The sequence below is a fragment of the Saimiri boliviensis genome, chromosome 1, assembly GCF_048565385.1.
Source record: "Saimiri boliviensis isolate mSaiBol1 chromosome 1, mSaiBol1.pri, whole genome shotgun sequence".
In the NCBI taxonomy this organism is placed as follows: domain Eukaryota; kingdom Metazoa; phylum Chordata; class Mammalia; order Primates; family Cebidae; genus Saimiri; species Saimiri boliviensis.
The window spans coordinates 162,934,072-162,957,672 of NC_133449.1; the positions used below are offsets into that span (position 1 = coordinate 162,934,072).

The 23,601-nt window shown below is 44.1% G+C and overlaps 1 protein-coding gene across 2 annotated transcripts in view; it reads left to right on the forward strand.

Annotated features, from left to right (window-relative positions):
* DPYSL3 (dihydropyrimidinase like 3) overlaps positions 1-20,690 on the forward strand; it is a 119,747-nt gene extending 99,057 nt beyond the window's left edge. For both annotated transcript variants that reach the window (XM_003933979.4, XM_003933980.4), the window contains exons 6-14: positions 1,087-1,167; positions 4,964-5,032; positions 8,188-8,308; positions 11,868-12,024; positions 13,043-13,184; positions 14,631-14,801; positions 16,069-16,248; positions 18,253-18,415; positions 19,858-20,690. In XM_003933979.4, coding sequence (XP_003934028.1) covers positions 1,087-1,167; positions 4,964-5,032; positions 8,188-8,308; positions 11,868-12,024; positions 13,043-13,184; positions 14,631-14,801; positions 16,069-16,248; positions 18,253-18,415; positions 19,858-19,946 — 1,173 coding nt within the window. In that variant the 3' untranslated portion in view covers positions 19,947-20,690. The remainder of the gene's footprint in view (positions 1-1,086; positions 1,168-4,963; positions 5,033-8,187; positions 8,309-11,867; positions 12,025-13,042; positions 13,185-14,630; positions 14,802-16,068; positions 16,249-18,252; positions 18,416-19,857) is intronic.
* Positions 20,691-23,601: the final 2,911 nt, after the last annotated feature.

The following is a 23,601-nucleotide window of genomic DNA, read 5'->3' on the forward strand; positions in this document are numbered from 1 at the left end:
GGGTGCCCATGGCAAGACAGACAGGGAGCTAGAGTTTCCACTGGCAGCAACTTTCTTAAACGGCAAGAGGAAGAACATGCCTAAATCTCCATCTGCCAAACTCCAAACCCCTCATAAGCCCAGTGAAAGTGTGAGGCTCTTCACCTGCAGGACCAGGAGGGCCTGCTGTTGATTGGAATAATCCTACTGCCTTGCCTGTGACTCTCCCCCTAAGAAATTCATGGCATGGGTTTGCTTTAGACAGAGGCTAGGTTTTCAGAGAAAATACAAGAAATGAATTCCCATGCCTCCTGGTTAGAGGTGAATATATGTCTACCTTCGTAAGTTAAGATATAAGGATTTCAGTTTTTGTTTGTTTCTGCCCGGGCTGTAGCGGCTTTCTAGAGCATTTGTTGCGAAGGATTCTGCGGCTATTATTGTATCTTGTATATTTGCTCTGCCTGCCTAGGGAACGTGATTGGTTCCCTCCTCCCTCCCTCCTTTCCTTCCTTCCTTCCTTCTTCCTGGAACATGATTGGTTCCTTCCTTCTTCCTTCCTTCCTTCCTTCTTCCCTTCCCTCCCTCCCTCACTCCCTCCCTCCTTTCCTTCCTTCCTCCTTCTTGCTTTCTTTCCTTTCTTTCTTTGACAGAGTCTCACTCTGTCACCCAGGCTGGAGTGCAGTGGTGCGATCTTGGCTCACTGCAACCTCTACCTCCTGGGTTCAAGTGATTCTCCTGCTTCAACCTCCCAGATAGTTGGGACTGCAGGTGCCTGCCACCATGCCTGGCTAAATTTTGTATTTTTAGTAGAGACGGGGTTTCATCATGTTGCCAAGGATGGTCTTGATCTCTTGACCTTGTGATCTGACCCCCTCGGCGTCCCAAAGTGCTGGGATTACAGGCATGAGCCACTGTGCCTGGCCTTTCCTAGGATTTCTTTGGACTAGCAGTCCTCTTTGGTCATGCCTATGTAGTCTGTGTATCTGCCCTAGTCACTTATTTCCTCTGCTTCATCCCATTTGTTTTAGCTTTGGCTCTAGTAATTGGCCCTTATGTGGGGCTGCTGCAAGTGCTCTCAAGAGTGACAAAGACTCATTTCTATTTCAGCTCTATGAGATCTTCACCTGCCTGGGAGAGCTGGGGGCCATTGCTCAAGTTCATGCTGAAAATGGAGATATCATTGCCCAGGTAACACCGTGCGGCTCCCTGGAATGTGCTTCGAGTCTGCGTTCTATTTGCTTCTTCGTTTCTTCAGTGTTGCTTGAGCTCTCAATACGTGCAAAGCACCATCATAAGTACCTTGCTAAAGACAGAATCTGCTCCAAAGTAGCTCACAATCTAGGTGGAGGAAACAAAAGAGAGGGGAGTGCTGACAAGCAGCAAAGCTAGAAGATGCAGCAAAATAGGAAGAGGCCTGGCCATTCTTGGAGAATCAGAAAAGGCATCCTGGAAGAAGAGGATTTCAAATTGGGCTAATTAGTGGGAGAGCATTTGCTGATCCTCCTCTGAAAATGTCTCAAAGCTACAAGACATTCTCTGTCATAAAGAAAGACTGTAAGGCAGCGTTTCTCAGAAGCTAGAGATTGGATCCAAGTCTGTGGAGTTCACAGCCTTAAATAATAGAGGATTTAGGTCTCATGAAGATCAGACATCTCACTGGCTTCCTAGAAATCTTATTGAGAAACTTGAGGAAAGAGTGATGAAAGGGAGGGCCCCAAGGCCCAAATTGATCATTTGTAAGGAAGCAGGAAGCAGTTCTCTCTCTCCATCTCCTGCTTAATGGAATAGATGCACAGATGTGTCTTAGGAGGGGTTTTGTTTATCTCAGAAACATCTCAGAAACATTCAAGATTGGCCTTTGCTAGGGGACTGCCAGAAAAAAAAGAGTGGGCTTTCTTCGTCCTTTTGATAATGTTGGCAACAAGACACCATTTTTCATTCCTTCTAAGAGTATTTCCTGAGCACTTTGTGCCAGGCACTAGCTATTGAAGTGAGCCGAAACAGATGCATTCCATAGCTCACTAATACTTGGACTGTGCTTTTATTTTAGAAGTTGTCCAGAACTTGGGGAATGTGGTTGGCAGGGGTGTGGGAACAATGTCTAGGCCTCCCCTCATCTTGGACCATTAGTTGCCTGATAGCAGGTGCCATTTGGTGAGCTCTAGGAACTGGTAATTGTTCTGGTGTATTCTCATTTAATTTTCTTCAAACCCCTTAAAGATTCTATCATCCTTTCTATTTTATAGACAAGACCATCCAAGGCTCAGAGGGATTAGGTCACTGGCCCAAGGATCACAGCAAATAACTAGGAAAACCAAATCTTTGTCCCTAAGGTGGTGTATTTCAGTGGGTATCTTTACCCAGAGATTTCATATCTGGGATCCCTTGCCTCCCAAGCCCAGCAGCAGGCCTGTGGGCAGGCAGCATCCCAGCCATGCAGAGCTCCAGCTGTTGTGATTTCAGACTCTGCATATGGTCTTGCTGGTGGGGGAGGTGAGGTAAGTGTACAGTTTCCTCTCACTGTGACCGAGGAGGCTAATTAGTCAGGACCCTGACAGCACTCTCGCCCCCGTCCACCACACACCCAGAGATAATGAAATCATTTTCTGTAGACAGCCCAAATGCCTTGGTCTCGTGGGAGGCAACTCTGTGGTATTAGAGCTGTGCTCCTCCCTTTGCCCAAGTTTTTAGGGCAGCAGCCAGCGGTCCCAGACCTGCTCTCATCTTCCCTGGAAACCAAACCCCCTGGCAGTTCATTCCAGCTCCTGTAGAAGCAGATGGACTCCACCTCAAAAGACGACGTTCTCAGTTTCTTTCCTCTGTGACTCCTTAGCATGGAAGTTTCTCTAGTCTCCCCTACCCCTGCTATTTCCCCGAGTTTCAGCTTCTTTACCTGGGCTGATGTGTTCTCAGGAAAAGAGTAGGAGCATTTTTCCATTTGGATGAGTTTCTTGTGTGTGTTTATTAACTTCAGCTTGAGCTGAAAGATTTTATCACATTGTTTAAATGAAGGCAGCTGCTATACTCAGAATTTCTTGCTGCACTTATGCGAAAGTGAATATACCAGAAAAAAACTGATTTGGAGCACAAACAAGGGTGATTTTAAAAAATTTCAAGTTGGTGAAACAGTCTGAGGACATCATTTTTAGCCATTCATTTAACAAATACTTGTTGAGCACCTACTATGTGCCAAGCCTTGGAGAAGGAAGATGGAAAAGACAGGGTTCCTTTCATCATGGAGCAAGCCATGGTTGTGTTATGACCCAAACTGTGATGTAACTGTAGCTGTGATGAAAGCCACACTGTGCCCACTGCTACCCCCATGTGAGGTAGCATCAGTGGGTCTTTACTGCCATTCTTAACCTCCCAGCTATAGGGACATCATGGCTTCAGAATAGGACTTCATAATTTGAAGAGTGCATTGGCATGACCAAATTTTTCTAATTCCAGGTATTCTGGAATTAGGAAAAGTCAGTAGCAGAGTTCAGGCAAGTGTCTTTTGAAAATATTCCCCTGGTGATTTGAATGCACTTGGAAGCCACCACTGGAGCTTAGCTTTGTCCTGTGCGTTATGCTGGTGCACTCAAAGAAGACAGAAGCGTAAGTGTCACCTAAGACAGATTCTTTAGCTGGAGACCTTAACCCTTATGTGACCAGAGGCAATTCAGAGTAGAAACTCACTAGACTTCAGAAGAAATTTAATTCAGTTCAAGTTTCAATAAGTGAGAATGATAAGAATGAAAAGTGGAGGTGCTTTTCTGAAAAAATCAGCCTCTAACCGTTTTTTGTATTCTGTAGAGCTGGAGATAGTGACCATTTCACCTCTTGTGGTTGCTTATAGTATGTGCATTTTCCTTTCTGCTCCTGTTTTAGAAATTTCTATTACTAAAACCAAAAAACAGAAGGTTCTTTTCCAGATGGTAAGAATCGTTTCCTTTCTAAATGCCCCGTAGTTTTAACGTGAGACAAGGCTTGTTGTGTTCACTGTCTTTCCTGTGTGTTTCACACATTACCAGAGTACTCCCAGTTCACTAGGCCAGGCCTGCTGGTACAGGGGTTCATAGGAACCAGCCTTAATGTCAGAGTGAATACCAGTAATGCTGAAGGAATGGTGGCTTAGGATTTCTGCCAGTTTCAATCAGTCCATGTATGTGTGCTCACTGCCCAGTTACCTGCTTCTTCCAGAAAGAGACTAGAAGTCTGAGGAATTTAGCCATCAGCCACAAGGGACACATACATCTTCTGCCGTGTCCACAGCTTGGTTAAACAGAAGTTCACCAAAATACTAACTCAGTTAATGCTGTTTGGAAGCACTATTTTGTTTGGTTAAATTTTGAATCCATTCATTTAAGCCATAGATTTAAAACATCAAAACTCCTGTGTGGTTTATTAAAATATGCATTACTTGGATTCCATCTCACATGGTCTGATGTGGTAGGCTAGGATGGGTGAGAAATTTGCATTTCTACAAAAACGATTCAGGCGATCCTGATATAAGTGATGAGCGGCCCACAATTTGAGGAACAAAGCACTAAACTTTAAGTTCCGTGAGGTCAGGGGCTACATTGCTTTAATGTAGGTACCTACCCAGAGCCTAGCAGGAAGCAGATGCTCAATACATTTTGTTAAGTTAATGGGTTTAAAGAGAACGAATGAATAAACAAATGAGATGAATAAGCGTAGTTTCAGAGGCAGCTGAGACTGAGAGATGAAGAGTAAGTGACCTGGTGTGATTCTTTATGGGTAGTGTAGACAAAAAATAGATACTCTAACAGACAACCATCTTTCTTTTAATCAAAACAAAGCACCTTGAATGTTTTTTTTTTCCTCCTTTTAGTTGACTCTACCCTAAATTGCAAATTCAAATATAGGATTAATACATCTGTTCAACGTACACATATTTATTCTTTAGATCAGAACATACCAGCATAATTTTTCCAAATCTCACTTGAGCTCATTGAAGAATTTTCTTTTCTCATTTCAGGAGCAAACCCGCATGTTGGAAATGGGGATAACTGGTCCAGAAGGCCATGTACTGAGCAGGCCAGAGGAGGTAAGTTACAGGGGGTGAAGGTGGAGGATGGGGTAGGGGGAGAAAAGCAGTAGCAGTGAGGACTTAGTTCTTACCATGTCTTCTGGAAGACGCCCATCATCACAGCCTCAGCCTTACTATGACTGCCACCAACTTTGTATGGGCCGTGTTTGTGTTCGACTTACCTTCTCAAGCCACATGCACGCACAATGCATGAATAAACATTGCTAAAAGGTGATGAGAATTTGAGTACCAGGTAGCAGTAGTGGAACATTTCTTCCAAAGACCACTTCTGATTGACCCTAGCTCCAGAGCTCATGAGAAAATTAGAAAGGAATGTAGCAGACATGCTTACTTCTGACCCCTAATCTCTCTAAAGATAGCACAAGTTGGAGTGTCCTTCACAGCTACTCAGGAGTGTTAAATTTCTAGCTCCTTTCTTAAGGAAATCTCAGTGTGAATCTCATAGACATTTCCACTTATTCCATTATTTCATTTGGAGTCCTGCAAAATATTGGCCATTTGGATAAGAGGTTGAATGGGTTTTTTTAAATATACATTATACTCATCAATTTGTATAGGTGATGATTATGTCCAGTTATGGAAGTTTCTCGTGTATAAAAATGAATGATTATTTATGTCTGTGCTTAGCAGCCAAACAACAAATCAAAGGTGACTAGAGGCTGGTTCCATGTCTCTGAGATATCAGCAGCTTCACCTGCTGGCATGGAGCATAGAGCTGAGAATTGGTTGCCCATGTACCTGAAAGCACAGTGGCTTTGAAAGAGCAGGCTGGGTCTAGCACTTGGAGCAAAGTCAAGGCCCTCCATATCAGTGAAGCGAATCCTGTTTCTGTTCTGTCATTCCAAATCCTACAACAGGGAGAAGAAGGAATCATAACCAGAAATGATTGCATTCCCATATCCCGTCTCTTCTAGAGTCTTACTTAAAATATAAATAGAACACACATAGAAAAAAATGTTTCTATCCCAAGGAGGCAATGGATTTTCGCAAACTGGATACACTTGTATAACTAGCACCCAGAGGAAGAAACAGATTATCAGCACTTCAGAAACTCCATTGTAGCTAGTGATATTTTTATTGCCATTTAAATGTATAATTTTGTGATTAGGGTTCCAGTCACATACAGCGTCCCTGAAGTCTGTCTCCTTAATACCAGGTCACTTCTATGGAATGCATACATCTGGCATAGGCTGATTGCATACATGATCTCAGTACTCACTGCTGCCGCTCTGTGTGGTTGGCATTGTTGCCCAGGTAAAGAAGCTGAAACTCAAGAGAGGTTAAGCCCCGGCTGATCACACTTGAAGGACTGGAAAATCGTTTACTCATCGTGAACAGGCCAGGGCGATCAGCATTGTTTCTGAAGCTTTTCTTACATGCTGGTCACTGTGGAGATGTGCTGGCAAGATAGATTTCCAGCAGCAGCCAGGGGATTTCAGAGCAAAGTCTATTTTTGTTCCTTGGTTTGTTTTCTCAACCTCCCCTTGGCCCTGCCACCCCACCCTCCTCCTTATTCCTGTCTCCTTTTTAGTAAAAAAGTCTCTCAGCCGCAAATCTCTACAGCTGTGGAAGGCCTTTTGGGTGAAGTTGGAGGGTGATGTAAACTTCCAAAGATAGTTATGTTGTCAAAGTGTTGAAAAACCTGTAGAGCTTGGGAGGAATGAGATCAAAGGGACCAGGACAGAGGTCCTGGGGGAGCTGAAGTGGTCAGCATGGGTGTGAAGGGGGAGGAGTAAGCATAGGAGGAGCCAGCCCTCTTAGGCTGTTCAGAGAGCTGAACAGGTGATGCTGTTCAGAGAGCTGGGACCCCAGGCGCAAAGACAACTCTACCCGAGGACAAAATTCTGGGTGCTTCAGGAAGGTGTCCACATTCATCTATGGCCAGGGGCCTCCAGTGTCTCATCCACGTGAAATAAAGTGCAGCTTGCGGGAGGCCAGCTCAGCCATGCAAATTCTTAGAGTCTGTCTGCTGAGCTACACCCACTATGAGCAGTGACTGGTTTGCATTATACGGCCACTGGGCATCTACAAGCTATTTTTGGTATTTTTAAAAAGCGTTGGGCTCCACAGGCTAACCAGAATGTCACATCCATAAAAAAGGGAACTGTTGCCAATTGAATGGAAAAATGTCAGAGTCACTGCTTTGTGAATTGGACTAACTCACACCAGTTGAGAGCAGACCTCTTGAGAGTAACACAGACCCTCAGCTGGTCAGAAAATATTATCAGCAATAATATCTGTAGACACCCTTCAAAGGGCACTTAACCTTGTTGCCTCGTTAGGAATGGGCTAATTGCTTTACAAGGATTAACTCTAATCCTCACCACAGCCCAACGTGTCAGATCCTATTATTATCCTCATTTTACAGACAAGGAAACTGAGGCTTTGGGGGTTCGTGTAATGTACCTGAGATCACCTAGCTTCTAAGTACCAGAAGCAGGACTCAGAACCCGGCCATCTGAGAGAGCCTCAGCTCTCAAACTCTGCTTTATTAGTAAAATAAGGGAAAACTTCTTATTTCTTACTTAATAAATGCCACTGGGTTGGTTAGTATATTTGAAAACATGAATTCTACCTTAGGGTAAGATGGGAGAGATTAATAATAAAAGAAGTCTTTGTGTTGAGAAACCTGGGAATTACTTTTGTAAGAAATGCCTCCTAGAATTAACCCTTTGCTGACCACTTACTGCCGCAGGAAAGGATTGGAGGAACCATGATGCCTAATTGGCTTGGCCGGTTGTTTTAGACATAATGGTTTGCTATTGTGTTTTCCCAGAGACTCTGTCCTGAGAAGATTGACAAGCAAAAGCTTTCATTCAGATGTCACCTTTGTGATAACCACAGAGAGGATAGGCTAAGGAAAAACTCAAGCCAGCATTAAGTCCTTACCCTCTGCCAGGCATTCCTCTCAGATGACAGCGCCGTGCTGCACTGTTTTACTAGTGAGGGACAGAGGCACTGGGAAGCTGACTAAAGTGAAACAGCTGGGAAGTGGTAGATCTGAGATGTGGCTACAGACAGTCTAATTCCAGATCCTGCCAAGATCACCCATAATCTCTGCAAAGCACTGCTTTCTCATAGTTTGTGGAGGTGGGAGCCACCAGTTTGAGAGGTTCATGTTCCTATTGACTCCTGAGGACTTTTTCTTGCAGCTGGAAGCTGAGGCTGTGTTCCGTGCCATCACCATTGCCAGCCAAACCAATTGCCCTCTCTACGTCACAAAGGTCATGAGCAAGAGTGCAGCTGACCTCATCTCACAAGCCAGGAAAAAAGGTGATTTGTGCTCCTAAGATCTCAGAGCTCTCAAAGACACTGTGTGGCTCCTTCCCTCCCTGGTTATCCTGTGTAATATAAATGGTGCCTACTTTGCTCATTGCCTTGCTCTCTAGGAAGCCCCTCTCCACATCCTGTGTGGATGGCAGGATCCTGGGATTTCTCTCACTTGGCATGTAAGTAAACTGAGGCTCAGGAAGGTTAAGTGATTTGTCCAAGATGACACAACTTGAATCAGTTCTTCTGAGACTTTGTGCATCCTCCTTCTCCCCTTTGATCTTTCATTTTCAGTTCACCTTACCTGAAAATGTTTTATAAATGAGTTTTATAAATGTATCAGTCAGGATTAAATTGAGTGCAAAATTCAAAGATCTTGCTCCAGCTGGCTTAAACAAACACAAGTAAATAACCGGTTGTAGGTGTTTCAGGCATGGATAGATCAAAGGGCCTCAACAGCAGTATTAGGCCTTTGTCACGCTTACTACTGTCTTAGCTCTCTCTCCTCTGTTTGGCTTGTTTAGTACAAACAGTCACAGGAATAGATGCCAAGAGACTCCTGTTGTCCTCAGTTTTTGGTGGAGAGCATGATGGGAAAGTGAAATACACCTTTTCCAGCAGGTCAAGCAAAAGTCCCTAGAAGCACTGTGACCGTCCTGGTCTGGGTCATATTGTCATCCCTGGACCAGTAAACGCCCCAGGATGGTATAATCTGGCCAAGATTGAAGCCACAGTACAGATGCAGGTCATACCTCCTGAGCCACCAAGACAAGCACAAGTTATTTTAGAGAAGGGGTTGAGTGGGTCTCCAAAGCATGTTGGCCACCACGGCCTTTACGACCCTGGCTCTGCGCCTGCTGCCTGTTGACTTCTTTTCTCCACTGGTGTTAACTTGGGCTTCCTTTGCTTGCCTTGAGCTTAGCTAATGTTTTAGAGCTTTCTTTTCTGTTTCTGGTTCTTATCCTCAGTGTCAGACCCATGGTCTCAGTTGTGAGGCTGGGTGAGGGATGAGTGTAGGTGAGAAGCTGTAGACGTGCAGCTCTGCATTGGGTCGTGAGAGAGGATTTAGCAGGCCTGGTGATGCGGTTGCTACCACTGCGTGCCAGTGGCCATTCTGGTGGTGGAGAGGCCCAAGATGGGTGATTCATCTACCAAACTGGCCTGTAAATCTCTACGTGTGAGTGACTGCTGTAGCTAAAAATAGTCTCAGCTGATGCCGATGGCTGAGTTTCAGTTGCCTGGCCTTCTGGCACAGGGTGATCCTATTTTTCTTATAAGAGGGGAGGCTTTCCCATTGTCTAGACACCCTTCCTAGCTGGCAGATTCTGGGGCACCTCCTTCCTTCCTCTGTTCTCTGTAGGCTGCTGTTTTCTCCTTAGCTTTTAGAAGTCTCAATTGACATGGCTTGGTTGCTCCACTGGGTATGAGTCATTGGGCGAGAACCAGGAAAGCAGCCCAGTGCTCCTCACTCATTCTTGGAGAAAAGCAAAAAAAAAAAAAAAAGAAAAAGTAAAAGCGTGTAGGAACTCCCTTCTGCCCTTACCCAGTGCAACACACACCCCTGCTATGCCCTCTGTTGAAGCTGCATTTCTGCCTGGGACCCATTCTCAGGGTAGCCTGGGGGCCACACTCGGGACAGGGTGTTTCAGTTATATGCTGGTCTTACTTCAAACTTCTTGGAGAAAAATTCCTAACCCTAAGCCTTTTGGCTCAGTTTTTTGGCAGGCAGAACTAGTACAGCTGTGTCTTCAGGGTGGAATGGCGGTATTATTTCAGGGATGAAAAACTAGCGGCTGAGACTGAAGTCAGTAAACATCTGTGGACCGTCATTCTCGGGGAAACAGTCAAGAGTATTCCGAGCAAGATAAAGTGTAGCAGAGTTTCCCTCCTGACCAGGAGATAATTGAAGTCTCGATGTGTTTAGTCACCAATCATCAGGGCTCTTTAACTATATGGCTGCTCAGAATTAATATTAGAAAGTTACAATTTAATGAGGAACAGCTATGTACCCTGCACTGAGATAAATACTTCAAATTTTTTATTGTGTAGAATTCTCAAAGAACTCTGAGAAATAGGCATTATTACCCTTTTTCAGATGAAACTGCAGCACAACCTGTTCAGGATCTCCCATCTGGGAGAGCTAGTATTGAAATCTAGGCATCATTACTATCTTAGCTTCTTTTACTCTCCCATGCTAACCATAGTCCAGAGGGAGAGTTCTTCCACTTATAAGGTTCTATTTCTTTCAATAGTAGTTGACTACTTGCTGTGACCTTCATTTCTTCATATCTTTATGGTCCTGCATCCTTTAGTGTGTATTTCTGGAGAACCCTTGAATTCTCATCACATGGATCTTTTTACTGCCACCCCAAAAAGCAGGGCTGTCCTTTGTGAATCATTACCATAGCTTCCTTCTTTTGCCTGTGGCAGGCATCACTAATCAATCGTGAGTCTTTTCTACTGAGACATTATTAGAATTCTTCTTTTCATGGAATTCTAGGCAACGATTACCAATTGATTGGAGTTGAAACAAGGCAAAACCTATTTGTAATCCTGGCCATAAAGTGCAAATTTATGAAGAATCTGACTGTGGAAGATTGAGGACTCAAGTTAAAGAAGCCAAGGGCTTCATAGGGTAGCTTTGGCCCCAGAGTTTGGCACAGAGAAACTTGGTACCAACCACCTTGCTATGAGTTAGCATTTGCCTTCTGAATCACTGTTCCTTCTTCTTAAAGAGGCTCAACAGAAGCTTAGATCAATGTCTTTTCCAATAGCCTTTCTTCCCTCTCCATGGTCTGAGTAGTTAGGCCCCTAATTTTTGAGGCAGAATCTAAGAAGCTAGTCTCATATTTGATGTGTTCTAGGTTGTTGGGTGATTTTTAGCAAGTCATCATGTTAGGAGTAACAAACATGATTAAAAAAAGTCATGAGAGTCTGTAATCCACAGGAATAGATTTTACCTGTGGAACCCAAGCATTTCATTGTAATGGGAGGATCTAGCAATTCCCAGTGGTGGGGGCACATTTGGACTTTGGTGCCTCTGCAGTGGGAAGGAGCAACAGGTGAAGAAAGCAATATTTACCGAGCATCCACTAAGTGCCAGATGCTTCACATAGGCCATATTTTTTCATTTTCATAAGCCTGAGAAGTAGACTTCATCTTGTTTCATCAATTTCAGGATATGTCTAGTTCAGCCTGGGTATACATGGAACCCATTACTAGAGCAAGAACTGGAGCACTTTAGTATTTCTCAAATGAGGATGAATCTTAAAAATCAATACGTATATTTTATTTTGCCTCAAATTTTAGTTTGCCTCAAAATTTGAGAATTGACACTGCGCCTAACAACCCATGGCTTCTTTTGATCTAGGGAATACAAACTTGGTCACATTTAGCAGACAGAAAAGCAGAGGCTTAGAAAAGGTGGGAACATGGACTTGAACCCAGGTCTGTCTGACTCTGATCCACAGTCCTGGATAGACTTAGGAGCTAAATTAATAGGCTGGGCTCAGTGCAGCACATACTTTATGCCAATCCCTTGCCTATTTCCTTCCTTTTCTAGGAAATGTGGTCTTTGGTGAGCCCATCACCGCCAGCCTCGGCATAGACGGAACCCATTATTGGAGCAAGAACTGGGCCAAGGCGGCTGCATTTGTGACATCCCCACCCCTGAGCCCTGACCCAACTACTCCTGACTACATCAACTCCTTGCTGGCCAGGTTGGTGCAGGAATGTCCAGCAGCAGGCGTTTTGTGAAAACATCTCTTGGGCCAGCTGGGTTGAGGACTGGAGCAGTCCCATCTATCAGCTAGACTAGAGTTTGCAGTATGAAAAATGTATTGAGAATTCTTTTGCAGTCTTGAGCATAGAAAATAGACTCTTCCCCATCCTAAACATTAATACAGTTATAATATTAATAATGGTAATAGCAGTTAAAACCTATCATGGGGCCGGGTGCAGTGGCTCACGCCTGTAATCCCGGCACTTTGGGAGGCCAAGGCAGGCAGATCATGAAGTCAGGAGTTCAAGACCATCATGATCAACATGGTGAAGCCTTGTCCCTACCAAAAATACAAAAATGAGCTGGGCATGATAATGCACGCCTGTAATCCAAGCTACTTGGGAGCTGAGACAGAGAGTCTCTTGAATCTGGGAGATGGAGGTTGCAGTGAGGTGAGATTCACTCCAGCCTGGGTGACAGAGCAAAACTCCATCTCCAAAAACAAAACAAACAAACAAACAAACAAAAGAACCTTTTATGTGGCAAGATCTATGGTAAGACTACACTCACAATCTCATTTGTTTCCTGTAATAACTTTATGAGTAAGGTGGTCTTATCACCATTTACATTTACATAGGAAGCAACTGAAGGTTGGGGAATCTCAATCATTTGCCTAAGTTTAAATCGTTGGTCATGATGACAATCAAAATTGTAGGGAGACTCCTTTGTTGCCGCCCTCTGCAGACATGTAGATAGTGACATTGCTCATTTGAGTTCATTTTATGTGGCTACAAAAGAGATGATCCTACCCTACCCCCTCAACTTTCTAGATGGGGTAACTGAGCGCAGGGACGGGAAGAAACTCATCCAAGCTCACATATCTAGTAAGAGGTAGAGGAGAGATTCCAAACTCACGTAGTCAGAGTCCAAACCCTCACAGTGGACAAAAGATTCTAAGCCCCCAGCGTGCCTCCAGCCATCTCTCTTGTTCACATGGACCTTTTCTCCTTTGCCAGTGGGGATCTGCAACTATCTGGGAGTGCCCACTGCACCTTCAGCACTGCCCAGAAAGCAATTGGGAAGGACAACTTCACAGCCATTCCCGAGGGCACCAATGGTGTGGAGGAGCGGATGTCTGTCATCTGGGACAAGGCTGTGGTAAGGGATTGGGGTCATGGGAGGGTGGCCAGGGCCAAAACATCCATGAGCCAGATCAGAACTTCCTGTCACCAGTTGGGCCGGTGACACTGTGAGTGCAGATGGGATCTCAAACCTGCTCAGATGTCTTTGGAACCATGTTGCTCAGGCGATGTGGAAAATTTCCTTTTAGTGTGATGACTCCTAAGGTCTGGCATTCTGAAGGAGGCTTCCTCATCTGGACTGTGAGGACTAGGGACCAGACAGGCACCTCCTTCATCTGAGTGTACAAATGCCCTGTGCTTAAAATAATAGTGATTTAATTCTTTTTGTTTGGAGAGTTTTAGGAGTTTTATGACCTCTTTTGAAAGAACTGGATCTAATCCTTTGAAGTGATAAGCAGTGAGTCTGTGTCTAGACCAAGTCTTCTTGCTTATCAAGGACACCCTGTACTGAGGGCATATGGTCATTCAGGCGATAGGAGTGATTATCTCTAAATGTCTTCTGGCAAGTGGCCTGTTTTATTTTCCTTGTCCACATCAAAAGGGTTGACAAAAGAAAACAGCCATTCAAATGAAGACTCTCTCAAAGGTTTTAGTAAAATCCATAATTATCTTATTATTAGATTGATTACTTCTCTATGTTTCATTTTAAAAATCCTAAAAACATTCATATCACGGTTGTGTATACTAAGGCCTCAGTACTCTACACAGTGTAATTTCACTGAGTTTCCTTTTTCTTCTTTGTTCCCAGGAAGCTCAGAGCTAGGTTTTAAACTCAGTTCTTTCCGAAGAGAGGCTCTTTGGTTTGAAAAGAGGAAAAATATAAATATTGTTGTCTCTTCTCTGATATGGTGTTTCTTTCTTCATACACTGCAGAGCGGTGTGTGTATATTTATCCTGGCACTCTCTGGAATAGTTCCAAGATAATATATATTTTTAAATTACCAGCATGACACATGTTCACTAAGGAATATTTGGAAGCTACAGACAAGCACACACTTGAAAGGAAACAAAAATATCTCGATTCCACAACCTAGGGAACGCATTGTTATCATCTGGGTGTGGTTCTTTCCCTTTTATGCGATGCACACAGCATAGGCAAATGCAAACACATGTCTACAGGATGGGATTATAATCACATTTGTTTTTACTGTGAACCCTCTATAACCCTTTTTGGAATTAGAAGAGATAAATGAGTAAGTACATGTATGTACATGCTTAAAAAGTACATACTTCAGGAGCAGTAACTTCTGTCTTAAACCATGTGTCTGACCATTTTGCCTGAGTAGTCATGTCAGCCCAGATAATTCGAGCTTGCCGAGTGAGGTTCTGTAGCTCACCACCTTTTCAGGTGGCTCATCTTTGTATTTCTGTGCCTTTGTGGTTGTCTTTCTCTGAGTTCAGAAGCCCTGAATTGATATCTATGTAGCTATGGCTATAGATATAATTTCTTATATTTTCATAGGCCACAGGGAAAATGGATGAAAACCAGTTTGTGGCTGTGACAAGCACCAACGCTGCCAAGATCTTCAACCTGTATCCCCGCAAGGGAAGAATATCTGTGGGTTCTGACAGCGACCTGGTCATCTGGGACCCAGATGCTGTGAAGATCGTCTCTGCCAAGAACCACCAGTCTGTAAGGCTTGTGCTGGTGGGAGTGAAGTAAAATGGAGAATGCCCGCAAGAAACTTGGTCAGGAGAAATGTGTTTATGTGGTGCACCAGGGTAGTTAGACTAGGACGGGTTGCAATTTAACAGTCCATCCCCTAAAACTCAGTGGCTCAAAACCTCAACTGTGTTTCTTCTGCTTTCCAAAGCAAGGGGGTCAGCAGATGGGCCCTTCCCATCCCAGTCACTCAGGGACAGAGGCTGATAGAGTCTCTCTCTGCACAGGTTTTCATGATTGCTGAGACAGCAGAACATGACCTGGTAAATGGTCTACTGGCTCTGAAATCTTCCCCTAGACGTGGTGTACATCACTGCCTCTCACATGGCACTGGTCTTAGCCAGTCCTGTGGCCATACCTAATCTCCAGAAGTCAGGACATGCAATGATCCCTTGTGCCTGGAAAGAGAAAGAATGGGAAATAACTTGTGAACAGCACAGATGACTTCCTCATGAGGAGTTTCACATGGAGGATGATAATTAAAGCCCACTCCCTAACAAAAATGGGCTTGACACTGTTAATAAAAATAATTAATATTTTTAAGCACTTATGTTTCAGGCATTGTGCTTTTAATTCACTGGATTTCCATAGTAATCTTCTACAGGTAGGGACTATTATTATCTTCCATTTTATCGTTCAAAAATTGGAGGTACAGAAAAATTAAATAATTTGTGCAGCAAGCAAATGGTGAAGTTAGCATTGAAATGCAGACAAGCTGTCTCCAAACTGATGTTCTTAATTACTTGGCAGTACAGTAACGCCTCTTGCTGGCTGAATAGATGAAGGAGGTAGGGAGAAATCCCATTTTTGGTGTAATGGCCTTTGCTGAAACATTGTGTCATCTCATGTTATTTAATTTGGAGCCAGAGGGACCTAAAGGCCACGTAACCTCTCTGCACACCTGCTTAATACAAGATGGTGACGTACAGCGTCCCAAATAGTTATCCAGCTTCTCTTTAAACACTACCCATGACAAAAGTTGACTTCCACCTGAGGACCTTAATAAAGAAAGACTGGACGCTTCTTTTCTCCTAGGAAGTTCAGTCTTTCGTTAGCAAATCTGTCTCCTGGTGCCTTCTCACACTGGAAGCTTGCAGATGCATGGTGAGCTTTTCATGGCTTACCTGGTGAATCGGCAGCAAATGACACTGAAGGTCTCAAGGAAAGAAGGTGCTCACATTCCTCTTTCTCCTCTTTCTGTACTTACTGTGGCTTTTCTCCTCACCCCTGCCTCTAGGCTGCAGAGTACAACATCTTTGAAGGGATGGAGCTGCGTGGGGCTCCTCTGGTGGTCATCTGCCAGGGCAAGATCATGCTGGAAGATGGCAACCTGCATGTGACACAGGGGGCCGGCCGCTTCATCCCCTGCAGCCCGTTCTCTGACTATGTCTACAAGCGCATCAAAGCCCGGAGGAAGGTAAGAAGCTGGGAAGCTCCGAGGTGGTGCAGGGGCTTTGTTTCCCATTCATGTGCAGGGTAGTAACCATGACCAGAGGGTACTGTGATCTCTGGACTCTCACAGAGAAATTCAGTGACGGTCTTGTCCCCAAGAACAACCGCACCGACTTAAGGTACTATTAAAGAGAGTTTTGAAAACTTTTGGCCAGAGTTTTTTCCCAAATGATTTTTCCCACATTTTTATAGCACTTTCTTTGAAATAATTTAAAATTTGGATAATTCAAAATAAGGTCTGCATATTTTTTAAAAAATGAATTACTCTTCATGTCTGAAGGTAAGAACCAAGAATCCGCACCACTCACCTCTGTCTCATTCTGCTCAGTGTTGCTGCACAGGAGCAAGTGTTTACAACTGTTAGCTACTGTGTTTTCTAGAAATTCTTATTTGTTTCTCTGATTTTATACATAAACACACGGATACGTATGTATACGTGTAAGTGTATAGATACATACACGTGTGCAAATGTGTGCATGTGTATAAAAAGGAGGTGCAGAGAAATTAAATATATATTTACAATATATGTATATGTATATATATTTAATATATAACATCATATAAATATATAAAGAAACATTGATATATTTATATAGTTTATATTGTATTGTGTATTGTTTATATTGCAATACAATAAAAAGATTAAAATTATGTAAAATGTATATAAATATATTTACATATTTATACTTACTGTATTTATTGTACTTTTTATACATGCACCCTATATACACACACATATACATACGTATGTATATGAGTATGTATGTATATATACATACACACACACAAACAGGGCAGCTCCAGTTGATTCAGGGTATGAGACCCAGAACTCCCTTTTCACCTTTCTCTCCTCCCCTCATCAATCTCTAGGTCACCTTCATATATATGTGAGTGCTGTGCTCCCTGAGACAAGCTTAGCCCTACCCTAGGACTGTGGAATTTGAGCTCGGCACTCCAGTTTAGGCTTAACAGAGAAGAGGGAGACCTCCCCAGTATTGCTTCTTTATTTCTATGAGTGCGATTTAAATTCTGAAACCAGAGAATTGTTGATGATCTGGAGTTCTGGTTTTTGGGGAGTACAGTCGTCACATCACCAGAATCAGCCTCTGCACATTTGATGGGCTCTGCTTTTGTACCGGCACTTGAGTCGCTAACAGGGAAGGAGGCTCTGACAGGACTTTTTATCATGATCCGTCCTGCACGGCCAGGCTCATCTGGAAGCACGTCCTCATTGCCTCCCCTCTGGCCAAAGTTAAGAAATGGGTGGAGGTTGTGTACCAGCTGTGCCACTGCCATGGGTGGTCTTGGAATGTTTGTCTAGTAGACTATAAGCCTCTTGGCGAGAGGTACCATGTTTCCCATGACCAAAAGCAGAACATGTGCTGGGTGGGAGTTGCTGACTGGCTCCACAGCCCCAGGGCAAGTTCACAGCCACAACCAGGGGTCAGTGGGTCAGACCTCACTTCAAGGCCTGCCCACCCTGATCTGTGCTGAAGCGTGTGAGGGTGGAATTCCCTTATGATCCCATCCCAGTCAGCACCTATGACCTCATGTCATGAACCTACCCTTCCAATCCCACTGCTCCAGCTGTACTGCTGTTCTTCTGTTTCATAACGATTCCCACTTCGGCTCTCTGCCCTTGCTCTTCTCCCTGTTGGCTGTGCTGTCATCCACACCACTCTCTGGTGTCCCCCCAACCTCCTTCCTCTGGCAACCTCAACCCATAGCAAGGCCCTTTGATCCTTCAGATTGAAGCTCCACTATTTATGGAGCTTCAATTTATGTCACTCTATCATGATACCCTCCTTTATTGATTGTATACTGCTTCTCCCTTCCTCAAATTATCTTTATTATTATGAATTCCTGGCTCCCACTACACACACTCTATTCGCTAATATATTTATGCTACCTAGAACAGACCCTAACATGCTGAATGAATGAATGATGACATGCTCTTCTCTGGCTGCAGATGGCAGACCTGCATGCGGTCCCGAGGGGCATGTATGATGGGCCTGTGTTTGACCTGACCACCACCCCCAAGGGGGGCACTCCTGCGGGCTCTGCTCGAGGCTCTCCTACTCGGCCGAACCCACCTGTGAGGAATCTTCATCAGTCGGGATTTAGCCTGTCAGGTGAGTGGGACAGACTCATCAGAAGATGAGAGAGTGGGGAAGGGGAAGATCACTGCTCTGACGCCAGAGGGTGTTGCTGAGAACGCAACCTGAATGCATTTTCTAGCCCAGCGCTGGTGTCAGCTTGAGGGAGGTTACTGGGGCAAGCAGGAAGAGGTTACTGAATCAACAAGGGGTCCTGGTAAGAAAGTAAGACCAGGCAATCAGGCTGAAGACTAGGTTTAAATGGTGACTGATTCTTCCTAGAGATCAGCCCTGGTTGGGGGCAGGGCGTAGGGGGAGCTGATCCCTTCTATGAATTGATAGTGATTTTCTACATTAGCCTATGAGCGCTATGCAACGTAGTGTGTTTTCTTTATTCGCCCAGATTAAAAGATAGCTTAGATTATTTTTGTGCTCAAATTGCAGTAGCATCTTCCAACCTAGGATTTTTATTATAGTCTCCCTTTCGCAGTAATTAGAATAATGCTAACTCTGGCTACCACTGACTGAACGTCGACTACGCGTAGCCATATGATTAGTCTTACCTATTCTTTAAGAACTCTCTGATATATGTGGAAATATATTATATATATACGTATATAAATAAACTAATCATTCAGTTGCTCCATAACCAGTAGTCTTAAAATGAAGAAAAACAAATGTAGATTCACATTTCTATAATGAATAATGTAAATGTGAAGAAAGTAGATAACAAGAAAGGGAAGACATTTAAAGGTAAAATTACAGCATATGAGAAAAAGGTAAGGAATGGGAGAAACAGAAAAATGGGAGAAAGGTAAGGGAGACCTAGGGGAGGGAAGACAAAGGAAAAGAGTTACAAGTTTCGAGGTAACTTTGCCAGAGGTCACATTCTGCTAGTCATAAGAAGTTTTTTCAAAGTTTTTGCCATTTTTTTGTTGTTCTCTGGCTACCTTAATTCTTAAGCTTTTAGAGGCTCCTCTCTGAATAGACCCAAGCACACATTGGTATTCCTATTTAAGCTGTCGTCACAGAGACCTGACCATCACCACTTTGCACTGTGAGACCTTGGGCAAGTGACCTAACCTTTCAGAACCTCAGTTATCTCCTCCGTAGAACAGATAAGAGTCCCTCTCGCAAACCAGGCTGGTGAGGATTAAAGGAGATGATTAGTTAAGCACCTCAAACGTTGCCTGCCACAAAGAGTGTCACATCCTTATCATTGTTCTTCTTCCCAGTATTATCATCATGCTCTGGGTCAGTTGAAATCTAGATAAGAACTTGGCTTTTCTTACCAGAGGGTAGTTTTCGGGGCCATATGAAAAGTCTAGAAGATCTGACAGACTGGAATGAAAGTTTCTTGGGAGGTGAGGCCGGCAAGGCACTAAATATCTTGCTCTCTTAAAATTAATCCAGTTTCTCTCTTGCCCACACTCCTGTTTTTTTTTTTTCCTCTCCTGGGAATTTATTTCCAACTGCAGGCACCCAAGTGGATGAGGGGGTTCGCTCAGCCAGCAAGCGCATCGTGGCGCCCCCAGGCGGCCGTTCTAATATTACATCTCTGAGTTAAGCAAGCCTTTCCTTGAAGAGGGGGGCAGAAGAAAGAAGAGATTTTCTGAAGCCAAAATGGTACACCGATATTTAAGAAGGAAAGCGAATCCAAACGGTTGCGATCTAAAGAATCAATAAGCCTCAAGCCTTATGTTTCTCCAATGTTACGCTCGCTTGCCTAGCTTTACAAAGATTGCTTTGTTTTCTGTTTATGCATAGCCTTGATTTGTTTGGCCCCCCCTTCCCCCCATTTACATGCATGCAATCAGACAGGCCGCTAAGGTAAAAGAGTCTGCTCTATCATAGTGTTGAGAGCGTGTGTAGTGTGCTGCATCTTATGACAAGGGGACGGACAAGCTGGGACGTCAGGGAAATGAACAAAAGGGACGCAGGTTATTTGGGGTGAGTGGGTGGTGGGAGCCCGGAGTAAGCTGGAGGGTGCAGAGAGGCTGGGGTAGGGCATGTAGGAGGGAGGTGGGTGGGCAGGTGAGCGGAAGGGGTGTTGTATATTGTGTCGATGACGTATGTTATTTCCATGGAAGATAGCCTCTTGTGGCCGCTATCACATCACCATAGCCCCCTGGGGTTTGCGGAGAAGGCAGGCAGTCTCTGGGTTCTGTTCTTTGTCACATCCCCTACAAGTAAATTTTGTTTCTTTGAACATTTATTAAAACGCCAAAACCCAATTTCTTCCACCTGCTTGATTGTGCCAGTGTTTGCTCGGGCCTCTATCTCAGTGTTGCTTTCAAATCCTTCTCTTTCCTGGGTTGGGAAGGCCAGGCAGGGACAGAACAAATGACACTTCTCTTCCCCTTGCCCTCCCTGCCTCTTTGGTGCTCTTAAAAGCCAGCAGCTGAGAACACAGCACAGGCCCCGAGGGTGAGGGTGCCCACATCTTAAAGACGCCTGCTAAACATGGCGAGCTCACCTCTCACTCTTCTGTCTTTGCAAACCGAAAAGAGTGTGATGCTTCTGGCATCCCAAGTTAGGATTTTAGCTCAGAGGAGGCAGAACGAAGGACCTCTCTTAACAGGCAGTTTGTGTTTGATTCTCTTGATCTCGTGAGATCCTGTCACATCCATGATAAACAGGATTTTTTTTTTGAAAGTTTTTATTAGGTTTTCCCTCACTTTTACTAGTAATAGGTAATTTCAGTTATGTGGGAGTCAAGCAGGGATTTGGGAAAGCCAAAGCCAGTCTTGAGAAGAGGGAGCACATTTCGTGGCCCTGATTCGATCTTTCCATTCTAAACCATCTGTTTCCCCTTCCATTAGCAGAAACTCTGGGGGAACTTTGTGTCTCAGTCTTAGAATCTCCCCAAGTGAGTGGAAGTGACATGAGGCAGCCTTCGCCTTGGGGCACCTAAAAGAAATTAGTGTGGAGTGCTTGCATCTCCCTTGTCTGTCGGAGTTGAATATCCTTTTCCCAATCATGCTGCTTCTGAAAATTCAGTTTTGGAGCAAGTCCTGTGGGCAAGTTAAGAATCTATAGAACCAAGATACTTATTTTCAGGAGAAACATATTCAACCTGGGATCAGACTTTCATGCTCTGGGGAATCCAGGTGGTAGCACCTGTAACCCTGTGTGCTAAGTACTTTGAAGAGAAGAGCAGGCCTCAGACACCTTTTAAGTGCTTAGGAGACACCAATATCTCTGACTGCAGGTTTGAACAAGTTGAAGACCAGAGAAAAGTATGCACTGGGCTGCAAAGGAATTTGGAGATAGCTAAGGAAGAGGATTGCCCCTAACAAGCTACCTTCTCTGTTCAAATCATGAAAAAAGACTATTTCCCCTTAGAATAGGGAATCTTGCTATTTTAAAGCTCTCATGGTGCTTTCCTTTTAAGGGAAATATAGTAAAAGGGAACATGTAGCTCTTAATTTACAATTCAAATATTTGAGGGTCTATCAGCAAACTCAGAATAACAGTTTCGTGTGCAGAGAGAGTTTGCCAGATCGGAAGCATGTACCTCACTGGCTGGGCTGTACTTTGGGATAGGTTGCAGTTACCAGCCACAACCACCAGAGAGAGGAAAAGACACACAGAGAAACCCGCTTCTGAGCTTCCACTTCCGCACCATCTGCTCTGCTGTTACTCAGCCCCTGAGTCCGACTCACCCCTGCACAACCTCTCTGGGCCACGAAGATAAGTCTTTCATGGCCAAATTGGTCAGCCGCCCTGCCCTTGGGACTTCCAAAGTGAACTATTCCACCAGAACCTTTGATTCTGCACAAGCTTTCCTTGCTGTGGAAACAACCCCGGAATGCCCTCAAGAGGGAAAACAGGAGGTAGGGAAGCCTCTCTTTCTTCACGTACCATTACTAACTCTCCAAGCATAGGCATCCCCGGGAATTGTGAGTATAACTCCCACTATTTTCATGAGTACCGAGATATGCTATTTGAGTTAAAATTTATATTCAGATTTGTTCCGTTTCATAAGACACATCAAATAGCCCTATACAAAAGGTTCAGGAAAAGAAAATGACGGTGAGTCCTGGCCCTCTCTGAATTCACTGGCACATCATGCAAGTGTAGGAAGGCACGCTGGATCTTCTATCTCATTCCCAAACCATCCTTTGCCATCTCATCCCTTGGCCTGCCCGCCCCCAGCCCCAAGGATGCCCCCGCCGTCCCTCCAACCTTTTCACATTGCCTCTGAACCAAGATGGCAATCCGTCCTGGTTCCCTCTGAGGGCCACGGGCTTGGGTAGTAAGGAGGGTGTTTGTGAAATTGTTAAATCAGTTACCCCTAGTAGAGATATTTCTTTTACTTCTAAGTTTTCTAGAGATAGGATTATAGTCATCCTGAAAATGGGTTTCCTTCAAAGTCCCTCAGCCTTGTTCTTCATGACTATACCCAGAGTGTCACGCTTCCACAAAGGGCTGTCGCCTGATCCTGGATTTTCAGTCATCGCTGAGAAGCCCTTTCCAACAGGGTGGGCAGTTTTCATCTTCATTGCCACAAGCTTCTCAGGCTTTTTCCTCTGGAAAACTCCAGCTTGAGTCCCAGATACACTCATGGGCTGCCCTGGGCAGCCAGCATTATTGTAAGTTCCCTCTTTGAAAACTGGTGTGTGGGTGTTCAGTTCTGTGTCTGGTGGATATGGACAGACAGTAAATCTCCCGTGATCTGTGCTAGCTGTGAGGCAGCTCTGGAACGTGAAGAGCTGTTTGGTTTGAACCGTGAAGAAAACTGTGTTTTGAGTTTAGCTGAGATTAAAGAAAAAAAAAATCATCAAGTGACTGTTAATGTAAACCTGGTTATTAAAATAACTATGAAATTACCAACATTGTTCTCCAGTCTTTGTCTTTGTGTGATGTGCCTTTTCATCTGTAATATTAAAATTGCCCAGTAGATCTGAAAGGGTTAGGAAGAGGGGAAGGCAGATCTGGTGATAACAGAGTTATCTGGAGAAAACTTGGGGGCTTCTATTTTTGAGATCGAGTTGTTAGTTTTGGCCACCAAGCTTGATGGCCATTTTAAAACTTTGGAGAATGAGTAAGTGTTTTTTCTTCTGTGGATCATCAGATTTAGTATTATGTGCCATTTGGGATAGATCTAGCTGAGTCCAGAACAGAGCCTTAATGCTTTTTGTTTTGGGGTTTGGTTTCTTTGGTCATTCCCCTAAAGCCTTGCTATTTGATTGTTTTGTAAGCATTTCTGCTTCTCTTTA